The following is an 18,611-nucleotide window of genomic DNA, read 5'->3' on the forward strand; positions in this document are numbered from 1 at the left end:
GCACCTTTATAGTATCACTCAGTGGGCTAGTTTTTCCAAGTGTAAAATGAGGCCATCAGACGCTAACGCTGAGTCAAGAATAAGCAAGTACCAAAAAGACCAACAGTACCAAGGCAGCCTTGAATGTATCAGTAATTCTTCATAGTTTTAAAAAGCACATTAGGGGGCGCCTGGGTGGCTCAGTGGTTTAAGCCTCTGCCTTCAGCTCAGGTCATGATCTCAGGGTCCTGGGATCGAGCCCCACATCGGGCTCTCTGCTTAGCAGGGAGCCTGCTTCCCCCTCTCTCTCTGCCTGCCTCTCTGCCTACTTGTGATCTCTCTCTATCAAATAAATAAATAAAAATTTAAAAAAATAAATAAATAAATAATAAATAAATAAATAAAAAGCACATTAGGTCCTCAATTACTCCTCTGGAAAAGCGGAATAAAGATGATCATTCCCATTACACAGAAAAAAGGAAAGGGCCAGGAAAGAGAAGGGACTTGGCCAACTGCACACTCTGAGTATCAGGTCCACAAAACTAGGCTGTGTAATCTACCAGGATTAACCTCGTTCTGTTCCATTCACTCTACCAGAACTCCAAAGAAACCCCAAATTCCTGTTCCCTCTCTCTGAGGGAGTAAAACTTACCAGATAGAAAGGGGAACGAGGTGGTGGTGGGGGCTGGCGTCGAGGCCGGGGACCACTGAACGAGGTAGCAGTGGAGGGAGGGCTGGGGGGACCAGGGCGCAATGTCAGTGTCTCAGGCTCATCCTTGGAAACGGGCAGCCGGGATACCATGGTGACGGGCAAGGGAGCAGCGCCAGATGCCGAAACCACAAGGGAGGATGTCTGGGAAGCTGGGGCCTGTGTTGAGATTGGGGCCAGCGCCAGAGTCTGGGCTGCAGCTGGACCCAAGGTGGACACCGGAACTGGGGCAGGGCTCAAGGTCAATGTTTGCACTGAAGCTGGGGTCAGGAGTGAAGCAGATGACGATACTGGAGCCAGAGTCAGCGTGTGAGCTGGGGCTGGGCCCATCGGAGAAGCTGGAGTCAAAGGGGGTGCCGGAGCCAGAGACAGCGTCTGTGATGGACCCAGTGGTGGTCCTGGTGCCAAAGACAAGGTCTGGGCTGGAGCTGGTACTAGGGATGACGCTGGAGTCAATGACAATGTCTGAGCTGAAAAAGGCCCCTGAGGGTTCCCCGTTGCCAAAGAGAGGGTCTGAGATGGAGAAGAGCCACCAAGAGTGGATGGTAAAACTGGGGCTAAGGCCAGTGTCTGTGTAGAAGCTGGACTTGGAAGAGGTGATGGAACCGGGGCCGGTACCATGGTCTGCGTTGATGATGGAGCCGACACAGGAGCCGGGGCTGGCACCATTGCAGAAGCCGAAGCTAAAGAGGTTCCTGGAGTAGACGATGAAGCCAGAACTGGAACCGGAGTCTGCGATGGAGCCAGGAGGGGAGCAGGACCTGGCGACGGAGCCAGGACTGGAAGAGGAGCCAGAGAAGGAGCTGGAGAAGGAGCCAGGATTGCTGTCTGTGGAGCCACCATGGGAGCCAGAGAGGTGGCTAGAGCCTGAGATGCAGAAGGTGCTGGAGCCAGAAGGGAAGCCTGAGCTGGGGCTGGATTTGGTGCTGCCGGAAAAGGACTGGCCAGAGCAGAAGCTGGTACCAGGACAGGCGAACATGCCGGGGCCACAGCTGAGTTCAAGCCTGGAACATGGGAAGAGGCTGGAGCCAACAACAGAGGGTGACCAGGCGCCTGAGATGAAGACAGGGACGGAGCTGTGGCCAAACCTAGAGTCAAAGCGGACGCTGATGGGGAAGCCCCAGCCGGTGCCAAAGAGGGAGGTCCAGGAGCCGCTGAGACAACAGGTGCCAGCGCTGGGGTCACGTTGGTCAACAGAGCCGGGCCAGAAGCCGGAGCAGGCAGGGGGGCGGAGACAGGGACGGCGAGTGGAGCTGACGCCGGGGCAGGAGGCGCGGTGGAGATGGAGCTGGGAAGTGGAGACGACACTGGAACGGAGACTGGAGGGGACACGGGGCTAGCAAGGGGGGAGGAGTTGGGAATCGGCATTGGAGAAGAGGCTGGCCCAGGGAGTGAGGACTGCACAGGGAGAGGAGAAGAGATGGTCAAGGGAGCAGCTCCGGGTGCTGAAGCTGTGGAGACAGAGGAGGAGTTAGCCCCAGGATTCTTTTCTTGCTCTACTACCCTGTCCCCCCCTTTCCCTTACCCCCCCACTTCATCCCTTTCCCAGAAAACCTTCACTCCCACCCCATGAAGTCCAAGATTCAAGGACTTTGACAATTTAACATTTCCTTTCCCTCCCACGATTCTAAGAAGTATATTCTAAAATAAGGCAAGACCTCAGCAGCCTAGTTCTGGGGCCCACTACAAAGCAAGTCAGTACGCAGATAAATAAGAAACCTATGCGACTAAGAAATCCTCTGGACCACCCTCTGTCTATTCCTGGAAAAAACATCTGCTCTTAGCCACCTGGACTCACCACTGACTTCGGGCGAAGGACCGTGGACCAGCTTGAGAAGGGGCCTCACCAGAGCGGACGTGGGAATGGGGGCGCGGGCAGGACCCAGAGTAGGCGTGGGCAGCCGGCCAGGGGCTAATGTGGGGCGTGGAGTCAACACAGCTGGAAGCCCGGAACTCGGAGGCCGGGGTGCCGGGGCCAATGGAGGAACAGGAGTCAGTCCGTCCCGAGGGGCCTGTCTCACGACAATCTTCACCACGCCTGTATTATTCACCATGGTTGGTGGCACTGCAAGAGGAAGCTACATTGAGGGGAAGGTAGAAAAGAAACAAGAGACCCAGAGGATGGAAATAGTCCAGGGGCACGAGAGGGTAGCAGACAGATACTAGAGATCCCGGCAAGGGAAAACAACACTGAGGGAAGGCTGGACAGACAGTAACCCGGGGCATGCCTGAAGGGACCAAGGCCAGCAAGGGCGAAGTAAGTAGGAAGGCCAGGAGCCTCACCCTGGTTAGCAGCAAGCGGAAGGCTGAGGCCAGTGGGGGCAAGGGTGGTGCTGGGGGTCGAAGAAGGCAGCACAGAGACAGGGGTGGGGCCAGGGGTCGGGGCCACGGCCTGGATGAGAGCCACATGGGCAGGCTGGCTGATGAGGTGGTGCTGCCCCCCTGCGGACACCAGGTGCACCACATTCCCTGGGTTAAGGGAAGAGAGAGAGAGAGAGAAGCAGCTATCAGCCCGAGGAGGACAGAGGCAAGGGCAAGAGGAAATGGAAAGAACAGAGAGGGAATAACTCCTCTAGAATGAGGGCAACCCTATCTTTTTCAGAAGACCCCCTGCAAACGTTCCCTTCGGCCCCACCCACCAGAAGCTGGGGAAAGAAACATTAAGACCGACGTCTGAAAAGAGCAACAAAAACAAAGAGACAAAGAAGAGGAGAAAAAAGGCAGGACAGGGGGTGGGTTTTACCTACTTTGCAGCGGGCGGGGCTGCCCCACAGCAAGCTGGCGCACCTGCGCACCAGTCAGAGTCAGCTTGTTGCCCTGGATCTGGAAGGTGAGAGGCTTGCTCCCCCCTGCGCTGGCCACTGGACGCTGTGCCAGTGAGGCCAACTGCCCGATGCTGACCACTTCGCCTGCTGGGAACAGAGAGGGCCGAATATACCCAGGGACAACTCGACACCACTTTGCCCCACGAAGCACAGGTCTCCACTTCCTCCAACCCTCCCCCTCAATTTTCCAAATTCCAGTCAACTCGGCCTTTGAGCCTCAGTGTGCTGCCGCTTTCGATCCCACTTGTTTGCCTACAATCTCCTTTGCATCTGCTAACGGGCCGCCGTGCTACCGAGCTCATCGCCACCCCCAACTCCACGGTGCCCGTTCACCCCGAACAACCGTCCCACGCCTAGGGTTACCATTATTCACTCCTCTCTGGGAACTCCCTGACAGCTGTGGATTATGAATTTCCAGCATACAGCGAGAGACTTCACGCACATTAGCTACCTAGACTTTTACACTTTTAACCTCCTCAGCTTCTCTCCAGCCCCGCAGCGTGTGAACTTCGCGTCTCAAAGCCTGCACTCACAAACCGCGAAGAACTTACAAGGCAGGCGAGCCTGCATATCAGGAGACAAGATGAGGCGCTGCGGTGCAGGAGCCGAAGCCGGTGCCGCTGTGGCGGGAGCAGCAGCCGTGGTGGTGGAGGCGGTGGTGGCAGCGGAAGGGAACGCGTAGCCCGGTGGCACTGTCAGGGGCTTCAACAGGCTGGAGGAGCCCGGGGGCGGGGCGGGGCTTAGGCGAACAGGAGCAGGTGGGGCCGGTTTCAGGGACAGGGTTGGCGTAGGAGGCCGTGAGGTCCCACTAAGGACCCCCAGGGGGGATGGCAACACTGCAGACACAAAGCAAACATCGGTCAGATATACCGACTGGAGCCCCAGCCCGCTCCCAGCAAGCTCCACACACGCTCCCAAGCCAACAAGCACCACAACTCTGTCTCCAACTTCGCTCCCTCGACACTAATTACTTTACTCCTTCCCCAACCTGAACAATCTGCCTGAGGTAACCCCCCAGCAGGTTGGCCCCCTTGTAACTCACCCTGGGGCAGAGGCCCACTGTTTGGCTGCAGTGGGGGCAACAGAACAGGGCCAGGAGGCCGGGATGCCGGAATAAGCGGGGGCCCAACAGGCGAGGCCGACACCATCAGTGGTGCTGGCAGCACTGGGGGGGCTGCGCCAGGGGTGGGCTGGGTGGAGAGCTCAGGGCCTGGAGGGGGTCGGACAGGGACAGGGCCCATGGGGGTCCGTGGGCTGTTCACCACCACCACTGTACGGCCTTCCTGCTTGGGCACTGGCTGCAGCATCCTGTAAGGACAAAATCAAAAGGGTGGGTAGGGAGGGAAGGAGAATAGGAACAGGAAAAGAAAGGAATAAGGAAGATGAAGCAAAAACACAAGACAAACATTACAAAAACAAAGGAGATAAAGGCAAAGGACACAAAGGAAAAAGAGGCAAAGAAATCCAAGATAACCAAAAAGCACCAAGCAGAAAAAGGGGGCAACAGATCGGTGACAAACACAAGGGCGCCTCCCAGGACCCTCTTCTCTCCCCAGCTTCCTCCAGTACCTTGCATCCGTCCCATACAAACATTTAGCCTAGCCTCCAACTCTCTCCTTTCCACCCCAATTTCTGCCCCCAGCCAGCTGTAGCCACTTTTTCTAGGAACCCATCCCTTTCTCCCTCAGCCCTGGTACCTGTTGACCTTCATCTTGACAGGTTTGGGCCGGGGTGGGGGATCAGGAGCCGTGGCCACCTCCAGCAGCACCCGGCGGGAGAGGCGGTGCCCGGGTAGAAATGTGTCAGCTTCGTATCTAGAGACACGACCCTCCAGGCCAATAAGATCGAACCGACCCATGTCTATCCGCTGGCAGAAACACAACAACATGGTGTCAGATGGACCAACAAGGCAATGGTTTCCTGGATATGACGCCAACAGCACAGGTGACAGAAGAAAAAAACGGACCATAGGACTGCATCAAAAGACACTACCAACAAAATGAAAAGGTAAGCCACAGAATGGGACAAAAACATTTGCAAATCACGTTTCTGGTAAGAGGATAATATCCAGAACATATAAAGACCCCCCACAACTCAGTAACAAAGCCACCCAATTAAAAAAATCAGGCAAATATGCCAAATAAACACTTCTCCAAAGGAAATACACAACGCACAGGAAAAGTGCTCTGCATCACTAAGCATCAGGGAAATGCAAATCAAAATCACAATGAGGTACTGCAGCCTCACACCTGTTAAGACGGCTATTATAATAAAACAAAAAAACACCAAGTGCTGGCAATGATATAGAGAAATCAGAACGCCTGTGCACCGCTGTTGGCAATGTGAAATGCAGCAGCCACTATGGAAAATACGACAGCAGTTTACCTCAAAAAATCAAAAATCAAACTACTATATGATCTAGCAATTCTATGTCCCCAAAAGAATTGAGAGCAGGGATTCAAACTGGTATCTGTACACCCATGTTCACTGTAGCATTATTTTTAATAGCCAGAAACTAAAAATAAGCCAAAGTTATTTACCCATCCACTGATGGGTAAACAGGTGAACAAAATGCAGGAGATATACATGTGTAAGCATGGATGTATACAGACATGTAGACACATGTATGAAACGGCATCCCCACTTAGCAAGGAAATTCTGGCACATGCTATAACATGGACGAGCCTGGAAGACAATCTGTAATAAGCCAGTCACAAAAGGATAAGTACATATGATCCTATTTATATGAGTACCCAGAAGAGTCAAACTTAGAAAAAGCAATGGTGGCTGCCAAGGGCTGGGGGACAGGGGAGAATGAGGAGTTATTTCGTGTGCATGGAGTTTCAATTTGGAAAGATGAAAGAAGTTCTGGAGATGCGTGGTGGTCGCACAACGGGACTCTACTCATGCCGCTAAAATACACACTTAAAAAGGGTTAACGTGGTAAAACTCTGTGTATTTTACCACAACAAAATCAGAAGTTGGGGGTGGTGTCCAAAAAAGGGGAAGGAACAGGAAAACAAAATAGTATTTAAGTATCACTAACATGCCAGGCACTTTCAAAAATATTAACACAGTTTTTACAAACATATTGCAGCTAATAGGCCTTTGTAATCCCTACTTTCAAGGGCAACCAAACTTAGTGTTAGAGACCAATTAAAAGTTAGCTTGCCCTAAGTCACACAGACAGAAAATGATGAAACCAGGGGAACAGTGCTCAATTCACAAGGGAAGGATGCAATAACTGGACTCTAGCCTTAAAAAAAGGATACAGGGTTGTGCTAGGGCCAATAACTTTGGGAACAACTTACCTGGAGGGGGTGGACATCAGTGGCCCTTAGCACCAGAGAGGCGGTGCTGAAGCAGATTCCTGGGGTGATGAAGGGGGAGGTAACAGGTCGAGGGTCAAACAGGTTTGGATGATTGCAGACTTTTCGTAGCTGCATCAAAATGTTGATGACACTCATGAAATGGCCTGTGGCTAGTGTCTCCTTAGTGCTGGGAGAGAGGAAAAATAAATGGGGCACCCTGACAATCACACCTGTTCCAATACAAGGCCCCAGGGTCCACCCTCTGTCCTCCCTTACGTGGTCTGTGCCATGAAGTCATCATAGAGACAGCGCTGACGCTTGGAGAGCCGGCAGCGGATAACATGCTCATATTTTTTAGGCATCTGCTTCTCAACATCCACCTTAACCCGGCGCAGCAAAAAAGGCCGCAAAACCTAAAAGCAAATAAGCAGGAGGCTACTAGGAGAACGATGGGCACTGCCCCAGCCCAGCCCCTCTAGCTGGGTCTTGGCCTAATGACCAGCAGAACCCTAGCTTAGCCCTTTGTAAATACTCGTAAAGCCATAAAGTATGCCAGGAATCAATCACACAAAGAGGAATCAAATGTAAGCTCTCCACTCAGGACTTTACGGTCTATTGAAGGAGATCCATATAAAGATGATAATACCACTCCTTAAGAAATGCTTTAAAAAAAAAGAGAGAGAGAGAAAGACACTGAGGGCAGAGTAAGTATGCAGAAGGGATGACTTAAATTACATTTCAAGAAGGAACTGTAGGGGTGCCTGGGTGGCTCAGCGGGTTAAAGCCTCTGCCTTCGGCCCAGGTCATGATCCCAGGGTCCTGGGATCGAGCCCCGCATCGGGCTCTCTGCTCAGTGCAGTGCCTGCTTCTCTCTGTCTCTGCCTGCCTCTCTGCCTGCTTGTGTTCTCTGTCAAATAAATAAATAAAATCTTTAAAAAAAAAAAAAAAGAAAAAAAAAAGAAGGAACTGTAAATTTATAATATTATGAAAGTAAATCCAGGAAAGAAGCTGAGAACAAAAATTGTGGCAGTGACAGACAGCAGAGAAAACAAAAGGCGAATCTGAAATCCAAGGAGGTAAAATCTGATAGGATAGTTTTTAAATAGACATGGAAGAAACGAAAAATATAAATATAATGAAGAAAAGACACATAGTTAAAGAAGATTCTGGTTTCTAGTTTGATTTACCGAAGTGACAGTGTGAAGAAAACAGAGTAGAAACAGTAGGCTATAAAATTTGACATGTTTGGCTTAAATACAGTGTATTCAAGACTCGAATTCAGGAACTCTGAATTAAAGGTACCAAGTCAGAAATTTAAATATAGATTGGTTGGGAGAGTAAAAATACAAATCAGAAAGTCTTTAAAGCCTTAAGACATATGAACTGAGACAAAAGAGCTGTCTCCCCAGAATGCTGAGAAATGTTACTCAGAAGCTGGACAAAGCAGTAGAGCATCCGACTCTTGATTTTGGCTTGGGTCATGATCTCAGCATCCTGGGGCGGAGCCCCACATCATGCTCTGCGCGCACTGCGGAGTCTGCTTGTCCCTCTCCTTCTGCTCCTCCCCCTCCCCTTCTCTAAAATAAATAAAATCTTCAAATTCAAAAAAAAAGAAAAAAAAAAAGGCTAGACAAAAGGAGCCAGAGAAAACAAAAGGAAAAAAAGAAAGAGAGAGAGAGAGAGGAAAAAAAAAAAACCCACAGAAAAAGAGAAGAACCCAAAAGTGGAGGAAAGCCTGGCAAGAAGAAACCTGAGCAAGGACCAATCAGCAGGACCATTCTACTCAGAGAATAAAGACAAGTGTCACTGCTGGGGGGTGGGGGGGACAAGTAAAATGACGACTAAGATGAGGTCACGCGATTTGGCAATGGGTCAGTCACCAGAACACTGCCACCTGACAACCGAGCAAACTCAGCCCAGCACTGATTTCCCTCTCCCTAAAGGTCTTCCAGGCACTACCCTTAGTTTGCCACTCCCAACACCCTGCCAAACTGTTTCCGGCCCTACCTTGTGCAGGCGTTTGACCAGACCTTCATTGTACTCTTGGCTGCCCTCAATCATGCCCGTGAGGGGGTTAGAGAACCATTCTTTAAACTCGCGATGAGACTGGAAGACATGGGGCATCAGAAAGTGCATCAAGGACCACAGCTCCATGAGGCTGTTCTGCAGTGGAGTTCCTGTGAGGAGCAGGCGTCTCTGGCTGCAAAGAAACAGAGGGAATTGGAAGAAGGATGATCAGCAGGATCCCAACCTCCTGAGCATCCCACTCTTCGAGTCAAGTCAACCCTCCTCCAAAGGCCCATTCGCATCCGCACCTGTTGAAGTTGAGCAGGGACTGCCAGCGCTGGGACTTGAAGTTCTTGATGTTCTGAGCCTCGTCCAGAATGAGATAACGCCAGTTCTTGCGACGGAAGGCCTGGTGGTCCTGCAGCACCAGCTTGTAAGACGTGATACACACGTGGAAGGCATTGGGCTTGGTCCAGCCCTGAGGAGTCAGGAGAAAGCAGCAGATGGTGGGGTGAAAAGGAAAGAAAGGATAAAGAAAAGGTATGCTAAGGTCCTCAAAGGACATAAGTCACGTCTGGAGAAAAGAGCCGAGTCCCAGAAGAAGAAGGCAGCAATAGAAAGGGGAGGAAAAAGAACTTCTTTGAGAAAAGGGCCTAAGAGTAAAAGAGGCATCAGTGTGGGGCAAAGGAGGCGCGGGAGTGATCAATCACACAGAGAGCGAACCTGCCGCTTGAGCTTCCTCTCTTTCTGGGCTCCATAGTAAGTGAGGATTTTAAAGCTGGGACACCACCGCTTCAGCTCCATCTCCCAGTTCAGCATCACACTGGTGGGGACAATGATCAAATGGGGACCCCAGTTACCTGTTTAGCAAAAGAATGAGACATGTACAGCATGGTGACTATAGTTAATAATACTGGACTGCATATTCAAAAGCCATTAAAAGAAATGTTAAAAATTCTCAGTCCAACAGAAAAAAAGCTTTTGCAAGTGTGCGGTAGTTGAGGTGTGCTGTGCTCATCATTTCGCAACACATACTTGTCTCAGAACTAGACACCTAGAATGTTATATGCCAACTACATCTCAACTTACAAAAACAAAATAGAAAGATTTTAAGCAGAATTAAGAAGAGAGATAGTAAGGAAATACAAACTTGAGGGCTCTGTTCTGTTCCTCAGGTATAACCCCGATCACTCTACCTAACGGCCCCTCCTAAGAATCCTACACTGGCATCTCCAGTTACTGACCAGAGTCAATAAAGCTACCAAGACAGCACAAAACAGGGAGTGGTTCACCATCCCGCGGTTAGTCCCCATTAAACAGTCTTTGCAGGGGACTGGCCAAGGAGACCCAAATGCGAGGGCCCTGCCTCGTTACCTTTTTCACAGGCCAAGTGAGCAAGCAGGGAGATCGTCTGGATTGTCTTGCCTAGCCCCATTTCATCAGCAAGAATACCATTCAGTTTCTTCTCATACATAGTAACCAGCCAGTCCAGCCCAATGTGCTGGTACTCCCGGAGCTGGCCCCGCAGGAGCAGGGGGATGGGCGTCTTCACCTGGTAGGGAAAAGAGGCAGCACAGTAGAAAGGAGGCACGAGTCACTGGGAAACAGAAAAGTCAAGACATGAGAAAGCAGAAGCTGGGCTCTGGGGTTACCTGCGTGGTGGCCAAGGTATAACCCTTGGGCTGAAGACTTTCAGCTGCCGCCGCGATGTCAGTAATTTCCTTCTTAGGGCCTAGGGCAGCGGCAGGTCCTGGGGTGGGAGGTCCACTCCCCGCGTCTACCTCACTCTGCTCCTCATCCCTGGCAAGCAAGTACTCCACCCCGAAGTCGTCATCGTCTTCCTCCTCCTCCTCCTCCTCATCTGCCTGGCTCTGTGATGGAGACTCCTCAGACTCGTCAGACTCAGATTCCTCTGATTCGGAACTGCTGCTCGTTTCTTCCTCCTCCGAATGCTCATCTTCCTCTTCCTCGCTCTGCTCCTCAGCAGATTCTAAAGCACAAGACCAAGGCTTAGTGCTCACCGTGCCTACTCCTCCAGTATCTCCCCTCCAGGGTGCCCGTGGCCACACAGTCACCTGACTGACTGCTACTATCCTCTTGAGGAGCCTCTTCGGCTTCTGTGGCCCCCTCTGGTTCACAGTCAGAGCTGTTAGCCTCAAGCTCATCTTCGTCTTCCTCTTCACTACTCCCAGAGCCTGGGACAGAGGCGTCGGAAGCATAGGCTCCTGCGTACTGCTGCAGTAGCTCCTCCATTGAGAGCTCACCTGGAAAAGAAACAACGGCTAAGCTTCTGGGTGCTTTGAGGGAAAAGGGGTAAAGACAAAACCGAGGTCTGAGAGGTGCCCATTCATTCTATCTGGGTTTCTACAGACACCACTGGGCTCAGGTCTGAAGGGAGACAGAAGAGTGTGCTTTCAGCACCAGCTACAAAGCCAAGCCCCACAGCCTGGGCTCGAACTATGGCTGCTGCTGCCTTCCACTGGGAAGGACAACATCAAACTAAACCTCTCTCTAAGGTTCAGGTCAAATGTGGCCAACATGCTCTTATATTAGCTCCACTTCTCCGACATGGTCACGTCACTCTGTTTAAACTTCCATCATAACCGGTCGTCATAGTCTGTTTATAATTATTTGTTTACATCTCTCTTTGTCATTAGACCTGTAGTTCCTCCAAGGGGGATAAAAAGTCTCTGTCTTATTCATCTCTTTATCCCTCGCATTCTGCACCAAGCGGATGCTCATGAAACGTCTGGTGAACGTCACCTTCTCGAGCCAACTCGCTCAGCTCCATGGCATGGTCCACGTCCCCTTCCAACTGCTCCTCAGCTGCTATGGTATCCTCTTCATCCTCCGCTGAGAGAGAGAATGAACCAAAATCAATGGGAACAGAATCACAGGACCCAGTACAAGTTGAAGAGAGGAGAAAGCATGAAAATGTTAGGTCCAGATAATTCGAAGGGCAAGGGGCAATAAGATAAAGAGAACATGCCTGACCTTCATCCTCATTGGCAGTAAACTCTTCGTCATCCTCATCTGGATGCCAAGGCTGTTTGTTGCGCTGTGTGACAGAGGGTGGGGGCTTCACCTGAATGGCAAAGCATGAAAAGGGACAAGACCTAAGGTTAGAACAGCAGGAGAAAGGTGCAATGTTGAATATGACGTCACAGAACAATCTCTCTGTCCCACTGAGTGACAGATGCCACTGGCACAGTCCCAGAGCAAGGATGCAATCAAGGGTTTTCTTTCAGCACCAGCTACCAAATCCTGGCCCCACTGTCCAGAGGAGGATCTGTGAAAGTGCTAGATAAGAAACACAGGCCCCCGGCACCAACCGCACACGCTCAGACTTGTAAGAAAGCGACAGCTTAGGTCCAGAAAAGACTTCAGGATTATCATCCTAGCTCCAAACCTACAAACCAATAGGGAGTATTGGGACCATTTCACAGAAGTGGCAAGAACTAGATTAAGTATTTTTTTCCAAGGTCATGTAGCAGTTGTAGAGTCCAGTCCTCTTCCACTACAGCACTGGAAACTTCCCATCTCAGAACGCAACTTGCCCCAAACCCAGATTCTTCCCTATCCATCCCTCAATGAGAGCCAAACGCCCTTAACCAGGGAGAACTCCTGAAAACCGCAACGACCTTATGAACCAGAACTCAGTCCTTGAACCTCCAGCTCTGCTCCCACGGAGTCCTCCCTCTACCCATTCTCCCCGTACCTGTGACACCCGAGACGGCTCTTCTTCACCACCTTCTTCAGGCCCATCGCGGGTGTCACTGTCACGAGATGAGGGGGTCCTTGAGGGGCTGGAAGGCCCTCCTAGCAGCTGAGGGGGGAGGGAACGGAGCAGCTCTTCCAATGGCAATTCTCCCTCACGTCGAAGCAGCTCAATCTCACGCCTCTGGGTCTCTGCATCATTGCCTTCCTGTTGTTCTTCAACCTCAATCGTCTCCTCATCATCCTCTTCCTCCTCCTCTTGGGGTTGGAAGTCCCCATCTATAGCAGGAGAACAAGGTCACAAAGTCCACGGGGCCCTGCAAGCCACAGGGTGGGTTTTCAGCTCTGGAAAGGGTACGTGAGGAAGAGTAACAGAGCCAAAGAGGACACACACCTTCATCATCGAGCCGGGAAACCGGGGGTGGAGGACTAGAGGCAGCTGAGGAAGAGCCAAGGCAAGGGGAAGAGCCAGCTTTGCTGGATGCTAGTGGCTGGTTGAGGCTCTGAGATAAAAGGTCTGAGTACTTTTCAGTTTGCCCCACAATGAAGTCCAGGTGCAGATCCAGAGCTTTTTTACGTTTTTCCTCAAGCCGGGACTGCTGCTTGAATTGCACCACCTGCCACAGCATGAAATGGACAGGTCACGAATATAATCTTTTATTCATGTAATCTTTAACACAACATTTAGGGAAACCTCCTCTGTGCTAGTCTCTGGACTTGCTTTTCAAGAGGGAAAAACTAAATGTCCTTAAAAGTGCTTTTGAAGAAAACAAAACAAAAAAGTGCTTTTGAAAAAAGCACAAAGGGAGCACAGGAAAGAGAAAAGCCAATTTATCTTCAGGCAGCAGAAAAAGATTTACAAATGTATCTGGAGCTGAATCTTAAAGACTAAGTAGGTGTTCCCTAAGTGGGCATGAGAAGAAAGGCATTCCTGGCAGCAGAAAGACATGGGTAAGTTATCAGGGATGTGCAAAAAAAGAATACTTGGAAGTAGAAAAGAAAAGGAACTGGCAGGAGACAAGACTGAATGTTTATACAGACAGAAACCAGGCAGTACTTGAGAAACAAAACTTCACATATGAGAACAATTTGATTACTGAGAACTTCGATGATGTTTAAACAGGTAAATGGCATAAAGAGGTTTTAGGAAAAGCATGCTGAATGCCCTGCAGAGAGAGAGATGGGGAAGCAGGTTCCCCGCTGTGCAGAGAGCCCAATGCAGGGCTCGATCCCAGGATCCCAAGATCATGACTTGAGCTGAAGGCAGTCTTAACCCACTGAGCCACCCAGGTGCCCCTCTCTCAAGAAGTTTTGATCATTCCTGCTACCATGCTACCACTAAGCAAACCTGCGGCATTTCCCTTTCCTAATCCCTGTTGCCTACCTTCTCCACATTGCTCCAAAACTGCCTGACATCCTTAGCCATGGTGGAGGCAATTCGGCGTAGCTTGGCTTGCTCTTCTCTCCGAGCCCGTTCCTCTTTCTGCCGTTGCTCCTCGTGGTGCCGGATGACCATGCGCACAACCTGTGGGAATACGGAACCAGAGTGAAAACATTCCAAGGCCAGTCTCCTACTCCCTCCTCAAACCAACAGCAATGAGAATAATCAAGGCCAAGAAATCTGGGAAGTCAGAGCCTGCCTCCTGAAACTATGGGCATTAATAAGCACGCTATACTGTTTATTCTCTTTGGTTCCCTTCAAACCAACCCACTTATCAAGGAAAAGGAAATCTGGAAAAGAAATAATGGAAGGTACACCCAGCTGATGACCTACCTTACGGGCCACACCCCGTTTCCAACGACGCTCCTGAGCAAAGTCAGCAGAGAGCCACTGCATCTCCTCACAAAGATAGTCCCAGTGCCCTTTGGGGCGGGGAGGCTCAGGCACCTTAGGCAGCCTCTTTAACGACCAGAAACCCTCCTTCCGCAGCTCAGCAATCCGAGTCTCAATCTCAGCCTCCTAACAAGGAAGAGCCAGGTCAGTCAAGTTACTGCACATATATGCTACCTCATGAAGACAACTGAATTCCTAGGCACTGATTAAACATAGGCACTGTCTGGACGGAATGTTGTATGTGACTTAAAGTCCGCACACCAATCCTGCAAGTAAGTAGGTATTATAACCTTTTCAAGTGAGGGGGGGGGGGAAAGATGAGAGATTAAGTGATTTACTTGAGATCACACAACCAGGAAGTGGTAAGGGCTGGGAATTAAAAATAGGTCTAATGAGTCCAGACACAGATTTCATGTTCTTTCTGTTATTTCACTCAATCTCCATGCCCCACGAACATAGGAAAGACTGCGGAAAACAGATTTCAAGGGAAGCCTCCAGGGAGGCAGGGGGCGTACCCTCCCTTATAGACTGGATACAAAGGATCTTCATCGCTGTTGAATTCCACTTAAGAGTATGTTCATGCTTAGATATATAAAGCCCAACGTACACAATCTGATTTGTTTTTATAAAAATATACATTTTGGTGAAAATACTGAAAAGTTATACGTAAAAGATTAAACAATAGTATGACAAAAAGGTAACATGTTTCTACAATGGCTAAATTTCACACGCAAAAAAGTGAAAGCATTTGAAATAGACAAAAGTGACTTAAAAGCTCAAGACAACTGGGAGCCCTAGTGGCTCAGTCAGTTGAGCACTGGACTCTTGATTTCAGCTCAGGTCGTATCTCAGGCTTGTCAGATCCGGCAGCCCCGTCAGACTCCCCTCTGAGCTTTGCTCCCTGCCCCTATCCTTCTGCCTCCCCCTGAACAACTTACTCTCTAAAATAAAGAAATAAATCTTTAAAAACAAACTCCAGGGGCGCCTGGGTGGCTCAGTGGGTTAGAGCCTCTGCCTTCGGCTCAGGTCATGATCCCGAGGTCTCTCGAGGTCATCGGGCTCTCTGCTCAGCGGGGAGCCTGCTTCCTCCTCTCTCTCTGCCTGCCTCTCTGCCTGCTTGTGATCTCTGTCTGTCAAATACATAAAATCTTTAAAAAAAATAATAAAATAAAAATAAAAATAAAAAAATAAAAACAAACTCCAGACAACTGCTTTCATTATTCTTATCTTCTCCTGACAAAAACTAAGTCATAGGAAATAAGAGCCAGAGAGGACAGGGAACTAAATGGCCTGATGGTGAAGAAAAAAATGAAGAAAGACAAGGGTATTATTAGACCGTAGCTCTTATATTTAAGCATGCATCAGAATCACGTGGTGTGCTTTTTAAGACAGATTGCTGGGCCCCCACCCTCTAGCTTTAAATGGATAGATGTAAGAGAGGTACCAACAAACTTGAATTTCTAACAAATCTGCCAGGTGATGCCAATGCTGCTGGTCCAGGGACCACACTTACCACTGGGTAAAGCAGCAGAGGCTAGAGGACAGAAATGAGCAGTAGAAACCAGTAAATCTTAAGAACCTCACCAGTTTAAAAAGCATTCCAGGTCTACTTCCTCCTTTAACTTAGAGCTCACAACAGTTTATAGACTACTACACCACCTTTAACTTACAGACAAGGAAGTTCAGAGACCAAGCAACTTGCTCAAGATTTGCAATTTAAGGCAGAGCCCATACTCTAAATCCACAAGGAAAGAAATGTAAAAAGTTCATGGGACTCCGAAGTTGAGGAAAGAGAGTCCTCATGGGCCCCCATACGTACATGCTTGGCCTGCTCTGCAATCTCAGCATGGCTCTTCTCCCACTTTGGGCCCTTGTTAGCCAGGTCAGCAGCCTGGGGTAAGCTGAGCCCCTCCAGGGGCACTGTGGCACCATCTGGGGGCCCTGGAGGTCCATCCAGAGAGGAATCTTGAGCTATATGCTGGGGGGAGAGGCCGCCTGCCCCACTAGAGGCTGGGGAACTGGAGGAGGCAGGGGACACAGGATTGCTGCCTGTCATGCCGTCCGACACCATCTAGAAATAAACAGAAAATGACAGATAAAATGAATGCTTAGCAAGATACGGAAGTTCTCATCATATTATCTCATTCCATCTTACAAGAAAAAACTCGAGTAAATAACCAACCTCATTTTTACAAACACAAATATACAAGACATTATGTTTTGGTAAGGTGTTCAATATAGCAGACCCAGGTTTACAGATGCCTGGCGTGCAAAAGGAGTCACAGACATTTACAGTTCCCAAATTCAAGAATAATACCATCGCATATAATTTCAAACACTAATGATCCTTTCAGAACCTAAAGAAGTTCATTCATATACACAACTCCCCATTTTTTCTTCCTTTAACTGAATGGCAGATTCACCTATTAGAATCAATCTCGGTTACCACCAAGTTCAAAAAGCAACAATGACCACCTCCAAGATTACTTAAACCTCCTTATGTTCTTCATCAATCTTGGTCGTTTCCTTTACTAGGAAGGTGGAAGGGAAGGGGAGGGGGGCTGGTCACTGTTCTCAAACACTCACCTACTACTTCATAAAACAGATCACTCCAGCACACTTGCCTAACAGGTGTGCCACTGGAGTTCCTACCTCAGTTAAATGACAAAAGAGTGTGTATCACAAAATTCCCCAGCTGCTCAGGAAAAAAATTTTTTTTTTAATTTTTATTTATTTGACAGAGAGAGATCACAAGTAGGCAGAGAGGCAAGCAGAGAGAGAGAGAGAGAGAGAGAGAGAGGAGGAAGCAGGCTCCCTGCCGAGCAGAGAGCCTGATGCGGGACTCGATCCCAGGACCCTGGGACCATGACCTGAGCTGAAGGCAGAGGCTTTAACCCGCTGAGCCACCCAGGCACCCCATGCTCAGGAAAATTTTAAGTATCAAATCCATACCCATCAAAACCCTACTCTATGCAAACCTACGTATGTCTACTCTCAAAAGCCACATTTTTCCTACTCTTACATTTCCTTAGTATGAGAATAGCATAAACACTACACACCATCCATAATACTTATGTTTTTCCAGTTCCTAAGGAAACTAAGCTATTCTCAAAGCTCAGTCTTAGGAAGCATGTTGTCCCAATCTCCATTTCCAACCTGGACTAATTCCACCCTTTTTAGGTAACAATGAGTTTCCACACTCTTAGCGATCATATTATTGTCAAAAAGCGTGTCAATATCTAATCACACTGATGGTCAACCTGAGCACCAAAAATTTTCCAAATACAGATTAGCTGTAGGATCATGGAAATGTGGCTAAAACTTGCCACATTTCTTCTGCTTCAGATCTAACAGCCCACAAAGCAGAACCAGAGAAGGAATCCTCCCCACGTTCAAACCTGTGTCTGCAGGATTGGGAGCTGAGGGTGAGCAGGGGAGGGGCTGCTCTGCATGGTCCCACTCCCAGGCTCCTCTTTGGACGCCTGAAGAATGACTGGGTCGTTATCACCACTGCTGCTGGCCGAGGGGCTGGCGTCCGGCTGCAGGGCATGCTGGGAGCTGGCCTCATTCTGGGCCACCGGCCACCGGGACCCGCCTTCCAGGGCCCGGGGCCCACTAGGGCGTCCCAGCCTCCGCTCAGGTCCACCGGCCTCTGGAGCACCTAAAATAGGGTAAAAAGAGTAAAAATGGGATTTGAAAACATTAATGAATCTTAAAAAAACAAACACAAACAAAAACCAAGAACAACGTTAAGGAATAAAGATAATGGGTGCGCCTGGGTGGCTCAGTGGGTTAAGCCTCTGCCTTCAGGCCAGGTCATGATCTCAGGGTCCTGGGCTCGAGCCCCACATTGGGCTCTCTGCTCAGCGGGGAGCCTGCTTCCCCTACCCCCCACCCCCGCCTGCTGCTCTGCCTACTTGTGATCTCTGTCAAATAAATAAATATCTTAAAAAAAATAAGAAAAAGAATAAAGATAATGAACAATATTTGTAGGCTGTGTTTCCCAAGCTTCCACTACGTGTCATACTTTACTAAGCACCGACTTGATATGTTCTATAATCTTCACACCTACCTTGCGAGCCAGGTACCTTTCACACCTTAATAAAAATTTAGTTCCTTCTTTGTACTAAAGATAGAGACACACAGAGAACATCCCTGACCTAAATGAAGCCTGCATTCTAATGCTTTCCCCATTTCATGTTAGAAAGTCCTCACACACAGAGACGTGA

General features: G+C 49.4%; 1 protein-coding gene and 1 non-coding gene across 5 annotated transcripts in view; both read right to left on the minus strand.

The window, feature by feature from the left end:
• Window positions 1–18,611, minus strand: part of LOC122895832 (helicase SRCAP-like) — a 32,633-nt gene that overhangs the window by 12,224 nt on the left and 1,798 nt on the right. For 2 of the 4 annotated variants that reach the window (XM_044233575.1, XM_044233576.1), the window contains exons 3-25: window positions 17,781–18,043; window positions 16,202–16,453; window positions 14,323–14,508; window positions 13,933–14,073; window positions 12,943–13,165; window positions 12,550–12,827; window positions 11,826–11,916; window positions 11,595–11,684; window positions 10,907–11,095; window positions 10,484–10,821; window positions 10,206–10,383; window positions 9,555–9,691; window positions 9,140–9,309; window positions 8,832–9,024; window positions 7,101–7,237; window positions 6,825–7,011; window positions 5,211–5,380; window positions 4,556–4,821; window positions 4,065–4,349; window positions 3,436–3,600; window positions 2,972–3,157; window positions 2,487–2,753; window positions 632–2,139 (exon numbers count right to left, since the gene is read on the minus strand). In XM_044233575.1, coding sequence (XP_044089510.1) covers window positions 632–2,139; window positions 2,487–2,753; window positions 2,972–3,157; window positions 3,436–3,600; window positions 4,065–4,349; window positions 4,556–4,821; window positions 5,211–5,380; window positions 6,825–7,011; window positions 7,101–7,237; window positions 8,832–9,024; window positions 9,140–9,309; window positions 9,555–9,691; window positions 10,206–10,383; window positions 10,484–10,821; window positions 10,907–11,095; window positions 11,595–11,684; window positions 11,826–11,916; window positions 12,550–12,827; window positions 12,943–13,165; window positions 13,933–14,073; window positions 14,323–14,508; window positions 16,202–16,453; window positions 17,781–17,834 — 5,691 coding nt within the window. In that variant the 5' untranslated portion in view covers window positions 17,835–18,043. The remainder of the gene's footprint in view (window positions 1–631; window positions 2,140–2,486; window positions 2,754–2,971; window positions 3,158–3,435; window positions 3,601–4,064; window positions 4,350–4,555; window positions 4,822–5,210; window positions 5,381–6,824; window positions 7,012–7,100; window positions 7,238–8,831; window positions 9,025–9,139; window positions 9,310–9,554; window positions 9,692–10,205; window positions 10,384–10,483; window positions 10,822–10,906; window positions 11,096–11,594; window positions 11,685–11,825; window positions 11,917–12,549; window positions 12,828–12,942; window positions 13,166–13,932; window positions 14,074–14,322; window positions 14,509–16,201; window positions 16,454–17,780; window positions 18,044–18,611) is intronic. The other 2 variants (XM_044233577.1, XM_044233578.1) reach the window with 2 other exon arrangements.
• On the minus strand, window positions 12,007–12,135 carry LOC122896235. The gene has a single exon (XR_006382395.1). It is a non-coding gene; the product is annotated as a small nucleolar RNA SNORA30/SNORA37 family (small nucleolar RNA).

This window comes from Neovison vison, chromosome 14, assembly GCF_020171115.1.
Source record: "Neovison vison isolate M4711 chromosome 14, ASM_NN_V1, whole genome shotgun sequence".
Lineage (NCBI taxonomy): Eukaryota > Metazoa > Chordata > Mammalia > Carnivora > Mustelidae > Neogale > Neogale vison.